Below are 13814 nucleotides of genomic sequence, written 5' to 3' on the forward strand. Positions count from 1 at the left end.
CTAAGCAGCCAGCATGGTACCTGGAACACAGTGGGCCCTCAGTGACTTGGAAGCCAGCGTTGCTCCCTAGTACACAGCCTACTCTCACACATTGCTACCTCTCTGGTGCCTTGGTCCACCACTTTGCTCACCTTCTCTCATCCTAAAGGCCCTTTCTGCTGATCTGAGTCTTACCTGATTTTTCTTCATCTCACCCACACTTATCTTGCCCTGGTTCATCTAATTGCCCAGCTTTGAAAGTCTGGACTTCATAGAGACAGTGTACTCCTTGGAGTTTGGTCTTCCCCACAGTTCTCAGCATAGATTTGAGTCTAATGTGAGGCTCAGTGGTGGCTGAGATGGGGGTTTCTGCGGCCCTGTTCTGGTTCTATTAATGTGTGTGGGTTGAACCACTCCCAGGGCATCACGGAAGCTGAACGAGAGGCTTTTGAGCTGCTCCCAGATGATGAGCGCCAGTGCATCAAGTGCAAGACCACGTGCTTCCTGTCCGCCCTGGCCTGCTACGACTGCCCTGACGGCCTTGTCTGCCTTTCCCACATCAATGACCTCTGCAAATGTTCCAGTAGCCGGCAGTACCTGCGGTGAGCCCAGGGGCCTACCTGGAGGAAGTGGGCTAAGGGGGGGAATGCAGAGCTGGACCAGATGTGCTCTTCCCTGTCCTCTTCCTTCAGGTATCGGTACACCTTGGATGAGCTCCCTGCCATGCTACATAAGCTGAAGGTTCGGGCCGAGTCCTTTGACACCTGGGCCAACAAAGTGCGAGTGGCCCTGGAGGTGGAGGATGGGCGGAAGCGCAGTGAGTGATGGGGGGACGGAGGGACTCTACAGGCAAGTTCTATTCCCTTTTCTTCTGTACCTCCAACCCCTTTCCTCAATACTGCCTACTCCTTGCTGCTCTCATTCTCTCTCCAGGCCTTGAAGAGCTGAGGGCTCTAGAGTCTGAGGCCCGTGAGCGGAGGTTTCCTAACAGTGAGCTGCTGCAGCGACTGAAGAACTGCCTGAGTGAGGCGGAGGCTTGCGTGTCCCGGGCACTGGGTCTGGTCAGCGGCCAGGAAGCTGGGTATGGTAGCAGGAGGCGTTGGGCACAGATAGTCTGCTGAGGAGCCAGCACCTAGGAAAAGTACTACAAGGGGTGGACTCTGAGTACCATTGGGCAGACGACATCAGCAGGAAGCTGACAAGCACTGCACTGTGAAGTGGCCTGGGAGGTGTTGGGGAAGGCAAGGAGACCAGGCACCTAGAATGGAGAAGAGCACCTCAGTGCTAAGAAAGCTAGAAATGTTTCTTTTTATCAGTACCTAGAGGAGATTTCAGACAGGATGGTGGATTTTGTGGGCAGGGAGGAGTTGTGGAAGGTTTAGGGGCAAGAAAAGGACACAGGAGCATAAATTTGATCATAGAGTTCACAGTAGAGGATGGATTGAAAAGGACGTCCAACTTCTGTTACCGTCAACTAATTTCTAAGCTCCCCCTCAAATATATCCTCTATTCCTCTCTTCTAATTCTTTCTTCTCATCATATGAATGCGCTTGTATCTTAAAACCCTCCCTCTAACCTGGGCAGTTGGGGGAAACGGTGAAGTATGAGAGATCAAAGTGGGCAGGTGTGAGGAAAGGTGTTGGGTCTCAGCACAGAGATGGAGGGAGGGGACTGGGTTTGGACCTGAAACCCCACATGTGAAACTCCATAGCCCCCACAGGGTGGCTGGTCTACAAATGACCCTGGCTGAGCTCCGGGCCTTTCTGGACCAGATGAACAACCTGCCTTGTGCCATGCACCAGATTGGGGATGTCAAGGTGAGGAGGGGTGGACTTGGAGTGCTGCTGAGGGATCATGGGGATTGGGGGACCTGAGCAGCAGGCCACTCTTGGCTCTCTTAAAAAGTGTCAAGTATTTGGGCCAGACAGGATACACATGTGAGAATAACGGGAGGTAGGAGACAAAGGGTCTAGCAATTGCCCCTTAAAAATGGGATTTGAGGGGCAGGTGGCAAGGGTACGAGTACAGGATGCAAAGTCAAGGGAGGGTTTCCTGGCAGAGGTGGAAGAGGAGAAAGGAAGTAACAAGGGTGTTTGTGGGCCTGGAAGGCTGAGTCAAGTGCAGGAAGGTAGAAGAGAAGTGGGATGGAGAGGGTAGTGGTTACCAGCGTGAGCCATAGGGGTTTGTGAGAATGCCAAGCATAGCAGAGCATTTTAGTGCAGAGGGTCTCCTGGTGCTATACATCAGAATCCTCTGGGGACTTAAATAAAGCACAGACTTCTGACCAACCCCTGTAAAGAATCTCTAGGGGTGGGGCCCAGGAATCTGCATTTTAACACATTCCTTAGGGTATTCTAACAGGCAGTGAGCTGTTAGGAACCACTGTCTTATAGCATAGTGAAGGAGGAGAGCCCAGCCCATGTTAGGCTCTCTTCACAAATACTGGAGGGTAAGAAGGTAGGTGGGGCAAGGGTATCTGGTGGTGGGACCTCTGAGTGGGCCCAGCTGAGGAGTGTGTTCTTCATCTATATCCTGGTAGGGTGTTCTGGAACAGGTGGAGGCCTACCAGGCTGAGGCCTGTGAGGCCCTGGCCTCACTACCCTCCAGTCCAGGGCTACTGCAGTCCCTGTTGGAGAGGGGGCGGCAGCTGGGGGTGGAGGTTCCTGAGGCCCAGCAGCTCCAGCGGCAGGTGGAACAGGCGCGATGGCTGGATGAGGTGAAACGCACGCTGGCTCCCTCAGCCCGAAGGGGCACCCTGGCTGTCATGCGGGGACTGTTGGTTGCGGGTGCCAGTGTAGCCCCTAGCCCTGCTGTGGATAAGGCCCGGGCTGAGCTGCAGGAGCTGCTGACCATTGCTGAACGCTGGGAGGAGAAGGCCCACCTCTGCCTGGAGGCCAGGTAGGTCCAACCTCTTCCCTTCCCTGCTCTGCCCCAATCTTCAAAGTTTAGTGAAGAAGCTGAAGATGATTCCAGTGGGTGGCCTTGGGCACCAGACTCCTGTGTTGGTATATTGACTTTCCTCCCCTCCTCCCCTTTTTTATTCCCTATCTGGACTTTTTTTTTTTTTTTTTTTTTAACTCCGTATACATATAAAGACAGAGATAGGCTCATGGGGAAGCAGAGATGGACAGATAGAGATGTAGAGAGGACTGGCTCCACAGGCTGATGTGTGCATATGTACAGGAGCACAAGTACCAATAAGCAGATGAACAGATGTCAGTAGAAAGACACCATGCACAGGACAATATGACAAACTACAGTATAAGATTAATACCACAGGTTGTCTGTGTAGGCACTGCCAGCAGTCTGACAGACTGGCAGACAAGCAGAGGCACAAGGGTTGTGGCAGAAGTTAGGTGCATGCAGTCTGGAACAACCAGGGACTGGCAGCCACCCACAGGCAGAATACATGCAAGTAGGCCCAAGTGGCAGCCCCTAGGGGCCTATGTTGATATATTTGGTGGTCAGACTGGGCTTTTGCTCAGGCAGACCACCCCAGGTTGAGGCCTCTTTTTTTTCCCCTACCTTTAGACAGAAGCACCCACCAGCCACACTTGAGGCCATAATCCATGAGGCGGAAAACATCCCTGTTCACCTGCCCAACATCCAGGCTCTCAAGGAGGCTCTTGCTAAGGCCCGGGCCTGGATTGCTGATGTGGACGAGATCCAAGTGAGGACCCTGTTGCCCCCTACCCTCTACTCCAGACCTTGAGTCCAGCCAGGAGAGATGGCATATATTGGGTTATGCTGGGTTGGGTTGGGTTCCTAGAGAGAGGAAGGGGTCACAGCACATTGTGAGAAGGCAAAATGTGCTTTGTGAACAGTGTGAGGAGGGGTTGCGAGCCTGGCCTGAGGGAAGAGAGGATGTTGGTTAGGGTAAGAATGGTGGGGGTAAGGAGGATAGAAGAGGCAAAACACAACAAAATAACCAGTCTGGTGTCCTGGGGGCTGAGCCAATGGTTGTAGGAGCTATGGGAGAGAGCCAGGCAGGTGGGCATGCCTGCCTTAGGACAAGCTCTGTTGTTTCCTGCCTCAAGATTGCATGAAGTCTAATCCATCTGACCTGCTCAGGGGAGCACAGGTGACATCAATAGATGTGGCAAGTTAAATTGAGCTTTCTCTTGCCCCTGTACCAGAATGGTGACCACTACCCTTGCTTGGATGACTTGGAGGGCCTGGTGGCTGTGGGCCGGGACCTACCTGTGGGGTTGGAGGAGCTGAGACAGCTAGAGCTGCAGGTACTGACTGCACACTCCTGGAGGGAGAAGGCATCCAAGACTTTCCTCAAGAAGAATTCTTGCTACACACTGCTGGAGGTGAGGCTTGAGACCCTGACCCACAGCCTCTCTTGCTCTTGGCCTGCCTGTTGTGTGACGGCTCATATGAGAACATGGGGTTTTGGGGGCTCTTGGGAGGGAAGGAGAGGGGATAGGAGGTAGGGGAAGCCCAGTCATCCCCTGCCCCATCTGCCTGCCTCAGGTGCTCTGCCCGTGTGCAGATGCTGGCTCAGACAGCACCAAGCGCAGCCGGTGGATGGAGAAGGAGCTGGGGTTGTACAAATCTGACACAGAGCTGCTGGGGCTGTCTGCACAGGACCTCAGGGACCCAGGCTCTGTGGTAAGGAGCTTGGGCCCAGATGGGAGAAGAGCCTGGTGATGATAGAGTGCCTGAGTCGGGTGACCATGGGCAGACCGCTTACTCCCTGAGCCTCAATTCTGGTTTGGGAGTGGGGTGTTAATGGCACCACACAAGGGAGAGGATGGGCTGCTGACCTTCTCTCCTCCTGTCCTGGGCACGGCAGATCGTGGCCTTCAGGGAGGGAGAACAGAAGGAGAAGGAGGGTATCCTGCAGCTGCGTCGCACCAACTCCGCCAAGCCCAGTCCACTGGCATCATCGACCACAGCCTCCTCTGCAACCTCCATCTGTGTGTGTGGGCAGGTGCCGGCAGGGGTGGGAGCTCTGCAGTGTGACCTATGTCAGGACTGGTTCCATGGGCGATGTGTGTCGGTACCCCGCCTCCTCAGCTCCCCGAGGCCTAGTCCCACCTCATCCCCACTGCTGGCCTGGTGGGAGTGGGACACCAAATTCTTGTGTCCGCTGTGCATGCGCTCACGGCGCCCGCGCCTGGAGACCATCCTGGCACTGCTGGTAGCCCTGCAGAGACTGCCTGTGCGGCTGCCCGAGGGCGAGGCCTTACAGTGCCTCACAGAGAGGGCCATCAGCTGGCAAGGCCGTGCCAGACAGGCTCTGGCCTCTGAGGATGTGACTGCTCTGTTGGGACGGCTGGCCAAGCTTCGCCAGAGGCTGCAGGCTGAACCCAGGCATGAGGAGCCCCCTACCTACCCTTCAGCCCCTGCCTCTGACCCTCTCAGAGAAGGCAGTGGCAAGGATATGCCTAAGGTGAGCTGACCAGCACAGCTCTTGTCCTGAAATTCCTGTCTCTTAGCCCCCACCCATATTTAGGCTCCAGCCCTGCCCCTGCTCTCTGACTTTCGGTCTTCTTTGGCCCAACCTCCCTGCCCTGTTCTGCATCCTGTCCAGATCCCTAGACTGCTCCCTGCCGGCAGCCTGTGTCTACCTTCCTCCTCTAGGAGTTGGAGGGTCCCAAGTTTGGGGTTGTAGGGGAAGAATAGGGCCTGGTTCTTCAGTTCAGTTACCACTACCTATTCTTGCTCTCCTTGGCAGGTTCAAGGGTTGCTGGAAAATGGAGACAGTGTGACCAGCCCTGAGAAGGTAGCCCCGGGGGAGGGCTCAGGTAAGAGAGGTAGGTCTAGGTGTGGGTAGGCTGTTTATTGAATATCACCAGAGTGACCCACGTGGTCCTCAGCTCTGTTGTGGTGGTGGGGATACAACCAGGGGCAGCCTCTAACCAAGCCTGTCCCTGCAACCCCCCAGACCTGGAGCTGCTGTCCTCGCTGTTGCCACAGTTGACTGGCCCTGTGTTAGAGCTGCCTGAGGCAACCCGGGCCCCCCTGGAGGAACTCATGTTGGAGGGAGACCTGCTTGAGGTAACCCTGGATGAGAACCACAGCATTTGGCAGCTGCTGCAGGCTGGGCAGCCTCCAGACCTGGAGCGGATCCGCACGCTTCTGGAGGTGAGGAGAGGGATCACGGGCAGGGCTAGGAGGTCAGCCCAAGCAGGCAGAGAGCCTAGGCCTGACCACTGGCCCACACCTCTTTATGCCTATCTGTGATCACAGCTGGAGAAGGCAGAGCGCCATGGGAGCCGGGCACGGGGCCGGGCCCTGGAGAGGCGGCGGCGGCGGAAGGTGGATCGGGGTGGGGAGGGCGATGACCCAGCCCGAGAGGAGCTAGAGCCAAAGAGGGTACGGAGCTCAGGGCCAGAGGCTGAGGAGGCCCAGGAGGAGGAGGAGCTGGAGGAGGAGACTGGGGGTGAGGGCCCCCCCCAACCCCCCACCACTGGCAGCCCCAGCACCCAGGAGAACCAGAATGGCTTGGAGCCGGTGCTAGGGGCCAGTTCAGGCCCCTCAGCCCCTTTGTCCACTCTGACTGCCCGGCTGCACATGCCCTGCCCACAGCAGCCGCCTCAGCAACAGTTGTGACAGTGGCTGAACCTAGCACAGATCCCAACAGAGACCCCGCTTGGCCTCAAGGATCCTTTCTGACCATCAAGCCTGCTTCTTGGGAGGTGGGCAAGTAGGGGGGATGGCCACCCCCCAACTCCAGCCCACCCCTGAGTCCCTTGACTTTTATATTCTGACTCCAAGGTATTGTTCAGACCTCAGCTCCTGGAGGCCGGGCCCCTGGAGTTTCCCTCCCTGGTAGCCTCTAACCAGCATTCCCAGACACCTGAGGCAGATAGACAGACGGATGGGCAGGTGGGCAGGAGGGTGGCTGGGGCTGGGCCAGCACCATTCCAGAGACAAGGCCAGTGCATATGCAAACTGGGGGACTCTCCTCTCCCTTCTCGCCCCAGTTCTGGCCCTGGCCAGGCCATGCTACACTAACCTCACCTCACCCTCTCACTCTTTCTCTTTCCTCCCCCCTTTTCCTTCCTCTCTCCCTCCTTTGCCTCCCTCTCCCTTCTCCCCCCTTCCCCTGACTGTTCTACCCAGGAGGAGGAAACTTCACATAGCTGTGCTCACAGTTTTTTTATTTTAAATGAATTTGGTTGGGGAGCTGAACAGGGCTCCCTGTGATCTGAAGAAAGCTTTTGGTGCTTGTCCTCACAACCCACCTCGACCTTTCCTCCCTCTCCTGCCCTGTCTCCTTTCCTCCTCCTGGGTTCATGTTGTAATAAAAGAAGATTGTTGGTGTGTAATTAATTTGTTGAAAAGAAAAAAAAAAGCAAAACAAGAAACTTGGTTCCAACCGAAGCCTATTTTAATTTTATTTTATTATTTTCCTCTTGTTAGAAATAAAACCCTTAGCAACATTTTTTGGAAACATGTTTCTCAAGTGCATTTCTCTTTGAAGGGGGAGAACAGTGCCTCTATCATCTGTCAGTGGAGCAGCTGCAGTGCTGGTGGGAGCACTAGGGCTGAAGCCAGGGAGCTCTGGGTTCGGAAACTGAGTCCTACCAGCTTCTCCTTAACCATGGGCAAGTTGTCCCTGAGTCTCCCCCTCCATTCCACTGCCAAGCCAGTTTCCCCATCTGCCAACAGATGGGCCCTGGCACTTCTCACCTAAACTCCTGCCACAGCCTCCTCCAACCTTATGTCTTCCAGTGTATCCTCCTTGAGCCCCTAGAGGGATTGGAGTGGGGCGAGGGCTTTACTGAGGTATAATTTACACACCATAAAATTTAACTGTTTTAAATGTACAATTCAGTGATTCAGGAGGGATGTTTCTAAAGTGTGGATCTGATCATGTCACTCTACCCTTAAAAGCATCCATGATGCTTCATTGCCCTTAAGATGAAGACTACATAATCCTTCTTTCTCAAATGCTTTCCTGTCCTACCCATATGCCACATTCAGGGACCCTTCCCTGATTTTTTTCCACCCTGAAGGCTTCTCTCTGCCCCTCTGAATGGGGACTAAAGCTCAGATGTGTGGTCATTTACAACCCCTGAGTTCACTTTTTTAAAAACAGCTTTATTGCAATATAATTTACATGCCATACAGTTCACCTACTTAAAGTATACCATTCAGTGGCTTTTAGTATATTCTAACTGTGCAACCATCACTTCAAAAGATTTTAGAATGTTTTCATCATTCCAAAAAGACTCCACACTCCTTAGACATCACCTCCCTACCCCGCTCACCCAGCCCTAGGCCACCACCAATCTATATGGATTTGTCTATTTTGGACATTTTACATAAATGGAGTCATACAATTTGTGGTCCTTTGTGACTGTGTCCTTTCACTTAGTGTAATGGTTTCAAGCTGAGTTCACTTTTATTTTTAATTTTTATTTTTTTGAGGAAGATTAGCCCTGAGCTAACATCCATGCCCATCTTCCTCTACTTTATATGTGGGACGCCTGCCACCACATGGCTTGCCAAGCGGTGCCATATCCACACCCAGGATCCGAACTGGCGAACCCCGTGCCGCCAAAGCGGAATGTGCACACTTAACCGCTGTGCCACCGGGCCGGCCCGAGTTCACGTTTAAATATAGATATTAATGGTGCTTTTATATTGGACAGATTTTTTTCCCCTTCTGGGCTCCAAAGTCTTTAAAATGAGGGTGTTGGACTAGATCAGGGACCATCACTACTCTCTGCCCTTTCTCATCTGAAGGCCCTGTGGGTTCATTTTGGTCCACTTCTCCCCCTTACCAAGACTTCCAGTTAATAGGAACCTAGTGATGAGTGAGAAAGCCCACCGTCTTGACAGCTTTGATTGGTAGTGGGTCTGGCTCAGCCCTGTATCCCGTCTTGCAGTCAGGAGGCACTGGGCCATACAAGTAAGGGGAGGCAGGGGCTGGTGGATACCCCTGTCCTGGGCCCAGTTCGACCCTAGACCTCAGTCCAGGGGAAAAGGCTGGTCTTTGTCTGCCTGCCTATATGGAATTGATCATGAAAAGAGGGTTGGAGATGACCTTAGAAGAGACTGAGATGTGAGAGGTGGGACAGGGCCAGGAAGGGGCTCAGGCTCAGCACTTCACTACCGCTCCCTGCCCCAAGGCAGGCATGCCCCAGAAGAAGTGGCCTGACAGGAGACGAAGAGGGTGCCTACCAACTGTAGTAGCTCCCAGGCTAGAGAACTGTGAGGCCCAGGCTGGGGTCCTCTAGGATATGGACCCAGCCCTCAGCCATTTCCACATGGCCTTTCACATCTTGGCACTGCCCTGCCCCATTCCTCATGGTGGGCGTGCATCCCAGGAGCTCTGGTTGCAGATCTGTCCCCCTTTCCCAGGCACTTGCCTAGAAAGAGAGGTGTGACTGCCTCAGGGGGGCTCCAGATGGGGAGAAAGAGGATTAGGAAAACAGAGGGTATCTTTTCACTTCAAAGTCATTTTCTACTGTAGAGACACTGCCTTGCTGCAGCATCCTCCCAGAGTTTGCCACAGCCCTCAGGGTGGCTCCTGGGTCTGCAGGTGACAAGGGGGTGGGAAGAGACTCACTTCCACTAAGGACTTTTCCCAGCCCCTTCCCTCAGGTCCAGCCGACTCCTTCTTTCCCACACCCTAGTGCCTCCACTATGCCTTATGTGGTGTCTGAAACCCTCTAGGGTTAATGGGTTTGTCTCTCCCACCCCCAAGCTCCCCAGACTGGGAGCTTCGGGAGGGAAGGCAAGGCCCAGGTTTGAGTCCCCTGTCCCTGCTTCCAGTCAGGGGCCTGCACAGTCTGGGCTCAGAATGAGGGAGACAAGAGCAGCATTTGGAGCCCCAGTGTGCATGTGAACACTGTTCCTTTTGCATTGCATAAAGCTCATTGGTAAGAGTGCTACCCTATGAGAGTGGGGACTGAGGTCCATGGTCACTGGGGCCCTGAAGGGGCAGACACTGACCATGCTTCCCAGAAGTCCTGAAATGGTGATGGTGGGAGAAGAGGGGTTGCGAGGCAGAGAGACAGGGCCCATGTCCCTGGGGCACTCAGGTTCCAGGAAAGGGAAGGGAGCAGCCCCTTGTGAACCCCATCCTAGGTGCCAAGCTCCATGTGAGATATTTCATAAAGTCCCTGTCAGACTTACAGGAACAGACTCCTCGAAGTACAGGCATATCAGCCTGGCAGAGTTGGGATTCCCACCAAGTCTCTGTGAACAAGTCTGTGCTGCATGACAGAAGGGGTTCTAAGTAATCAGCCTGCCCTCAAGAAATAGTTCATAGTGAGGGCTCAGTGTTGATCTGTGCTATTGGCAGGTGGGAACTCAGCAGTGCTATAGCCAGATTGGCCTTAGTAGGTAGAAGTCCTATTGCTGAACTTGTGCATAACCTCCATGCCTGCCTGTGTTTGATATGTATTGCTGTGTAACAAATTACTCCAAAAACTTAGCGGCTTAAAGCAATGACATTTATCTCACAGTTCCTGTAGGTCAGGAATCTGGGTGCAACTTAGCTGGGTTTCTATTTCAGGGTCTCTCACAGGCTGCAATCAAGGTGTCAGCCGGGGCTGCAGTTATCTCAAGGCATGACTGGGGAAGGATCTCCTTCCAAGCTCACTCACATGGCTGTTGGCAGGATTCAGTTCCTTGCAGTTGTTGGACAGAAGACCTCAGATTCTTGCTGGCTGTTGGCTAGAGGTGACCCTCAGGTTCCTTGCCATGTGGACCTTTCCACAGGGCAGCTCACAATGTGGCCACTTGCTTCATCAGACCAATCAAGTGAGGAGAGAGAGAATTGTGTGAGTGTGAGACAGAAGTCACAGTCTTTATAATCCAATCTCTGAAGTGACATCTCATCACTTTTGCAATATTCTCTTTAGAAGTAAGTCTAGGAGTAAGACCTAGGTCCAGGCCACACTTGGGAAGGGATTACACAAGGATGTGAATACCAGGAGGTGGGGATCATTGGGGGCCATCTTGGAGACTGACTACTATAATTTGTTCTTTGGCCCCCAATGATTCACATCACTTCCATGTGCAGAACTCATTCACCCCTTCCCAAAGTCTGTAAAAGTCTCACTCCATTTCAGCATCGCCTCAAAGTCCAGAATCTCATCTAAATTGGGTCCAGGTGTGAATGAGGTGCCTCAGGTGTGTTCCTTAAGTATTATTTTTCTCCTGTAGATCTGTGAAACTTAAGAGACATCTATCCCCAACACACTCAACATACAGTGGTGGAACAGGCACAGGATAACTGTGACACACTCCAGTTCAAAAAGGGGGGAAAATGGGGGAGACAAAGGCGTTGCTGGTCTATAGCCATTCTGAAATCCAACTGGGCAAATGGAAGTTCCTTGATTAGGTTTTAAGGCCTAGGGATAATTCTCCATGGCTCTTGGCTCTGCTCTCTGGGTACTTGGTCCCATCCTCTCTGCCTTCCTTCCATGAAAGGTGGCACATGTTTGCAGCCAAGTAGTTTTCCCAGTCTGTTTCCTGCCAGTAGAATTTTGGGGGTCCAGTGGCTTCTTTTCATTTTGTGCTGTCTCTAATCAGCTGCCACTGGGAAATGATTCCATAGATGGGCTTGGTGTTTCTCTGCTGTTGGCAGGTTGGGCATTCAGCAGTAACTATAGCCCGATTGGCCTTGGTGGAAGTCCATATTGTGGAGCCTATGCATAAACTCCATGCCTGTCACCCTGGCCATTTTGTTCAGGAGTCCATTGGGTAAGGAAAAGGGTGACAGGGATAGAGATTGGCTGACGTCTACAGAATAGGACATCTTGTCCATCTGATTGAGATCCCCGTCTACAGAGGATTACCTCTGGTGCTTATTTATGTGGGACACAAGTATCCTCACACTCTGTCCCCATTCCAAGAGGGACATCGATATGTCTCTTCCCAGACCCCCTTATTAAGAATACTTCAATCCCGTTCTTTTCAAGTCCTTGACCGTCTAGCCAAATCATTAGTAACTATTCATGAATCAGTGGAGATCTATACCTCTGACCATCTATGTGACCAGACAGTCTTTCTACTCTGGGGAGAATTTCCCTTCTCATTGTCCTTCAGGATCAACCCTAAGTGGGGTTATAACACTGCAGCTAGCCACTTCCAGCTGGTGCCAGCATATCATGAAGAACTATCTGTAAACCAAGGTTGAATATTGTGTCCCTTAGTCATCTGGTCACAGGTAATGCCCCATGAGGCCTCAGATGTGAGAAAGGGATGGCAGTACAACCAGTGGGAGTATGGTCCACTCAGGCAGCTTACTTGTGGTCTTCTAGACCTGCTTGTACATACCTATTCTATTTGGTGGTGGAGTGCTTCTGCTCATGGCTTGATGGGGCAGTTAACACAAAGCTCACCATGGGCAACTCAGCTTGCACAGGTCACATGGTGTCCTACACTCAGGCATTCATTCACAAAGTAGATCTGCTTTTTCATTTGTTATTTTTCTCTGCTTCTGAGACTCCTATTATCATGACGTGGCCACTTCTAATTTTACCCTCCATTTCTTTAGTCTTTAAAAAAATATTTTGTATGTCTTTATATTTTGCTGCTGATTTCCAGAAGAGGTCCTCAATCTGGTCTTTCTACTCACTAATTAGTTCTTCAGCTGTAGCCCTACTACCCTTTATGCCATCTATACCATGTGTCCTCCAATAATATGTCCAGGAACTGGGCAAATCACCACAGGATGGGACTTGGGACCCCCAGGCCCCAATATGATAAGGACTCAGGCCAACACTTCATGTATGACCTGATCCTACTCTGACTGGTGGACCACAGTGACAGTCTAGGTCACTGGGAATTAACATTAACTCAGAACCAGTACCTAGTCTATTTGAAAAGGTCTGGATATTTCCCTGTCCCCAGGGCACGATTACACTGGCTGCAGGACTCTGTGGGAAAAGCAAAGAGGGGGTTTCACCACACACACTTGTGAAAAAGCATAGCAAGGTCCTTCTTCAAGTGGACATTCCCCTTTCTTCAAGGGGATCTAGTCTGTGAACTGGAGGAGAGGCTGGGACTCTACATTTTGGGGACTACATCGGGCCTCCGTCTGCTACACTAGATTATTTTAGTTATGTAAATCAACTAGGACCTTGTTAGGCTGTTCAGCTCTTTTGACCCAAGGGAAACCATGTTTAATTAGCCACCACTATAGATCCCCACAGGTCAAACCATTCTGACTACTGCCCTGGCTCTGCTGTCCATTATAGGAACCAGACCCAAATTGTCTCTGGAGGTGATTCTGTCATCCCCATTGAAATCAGGGGGCCCATTATCATGATCTCTCACCATGACCGCAACTTACAGAAAAAAACCCACCACAATGTTTTTTAAGAATAGTGGTGCTCGCAGATGTATTAGTTAAGGTCAAGTTAGCTTCTGGGACAGAAAAAAAATCTCTGTGATTACTTTTCTTGCTTCTGTAATGTTCCAAAACAAGTGTTAATAGTTGGGCTACCCTCCTCTAAGTGGTGATTCAGGGGCCTAGGCACCTTCTGTCTAGATGGTCTGCCATATTAAAAATGTCATCACCATTGTACTATTGTCATTTCCTCTTCTGGTTGGCTGGGATGGAAAGACCATGTGGGAGGTTTCTATGAGCTAGGCCTGCATGTAGTGTGCATTACTTCTACTCACATTCCATTAGCTAGAACTCAGACAGTGGCATGGGACACTGGAAAATGTGGTATAAATTTGTCCTGAGGAGGAAGAGAAAACAGGCTTAATGACCATCGAGCTAGTCTCTGCCACACCTCATAATATATTTCTCAAAGCCAATGTGAAAGGAATGTCCACATAGTTAGAGGGTGAGTTAAATGGGTTACACATGATGAATTGATTCCAGCATTCTTATTGCCCTGAACATTTGG

At 51.9% G+C, this 13814-nt stretch overlaps 1 protein-coding gene across 38 annotated transcripts in view; it reads left to right on the top strand.

The window, feature by feature from the left end:
* KDM5C (lysine demethylase 5C) overlaps positions 1-13483 on the top strand; it is a 37369-nt gene extending 23886 nt beyond the window's left edge. For 11 of the 38 annotated variants that reach the window (XM_014728921.3, XM_014728918.3, XM_014728925.3 and 8 more), the window contains 12 exons: positions 400-581; positions 672-796; positions 913-1060; positions 1691-1796; positions 2519-2877; positions 3511-3649; positions 4116-4295; positions 4459-4596; positions 4781-5380; positions 5666-5744; positions 5876-6075; positions 6181-7387. In XM_014728921.3, coding sequence (XP_014584407.1) covers positions 400-581; positions 672-796; positions 913-1060; positions 1691-1796; positions 2519-2877; positions 3511-3649; positions 4116-4295; positions 4459-4596; positions 4781-5380; positions 5666-5744; positions 5876-6075; positions 6181-6543 — 2619 coding nt within the window. In that variant the 3' untranslated portion in view covers positions 6544-7387. Of the gene's footprint in view, positions 1-399; positions 582-671; positions 797-912; positions 1061-1690; positions 1797-2518; positions 2878-3510; positions 3650-4115; positions 4296-4458; positions 4597-4780; positions 5381-5665; positions 5745-5875; positions 6076-6180; positions 7388-10462 lie in introns of those variants that run through there. The other 27 variants (XM_014728923.3, XM_014728920.3, XM_070257038.1 and 24 more) reach the window with 11 other exon arrangements.
* Positions 13484-13814: the final 331 nt, after the last annotated feature.

This window comes from Equus caballus, chromosome X (assembly GCF_041296265.1).
Source record: "Equus caballus isolate H_3958 breed thoroughbred chromosome X, TB-T2T, whole genome shotgun sequence".
Classification (NCBI taxonomy): Eukaryota; Metazoa; Chordata; class Mammalia; order Perissodactyla; family Equidae; genus Equus; species Equus caballus.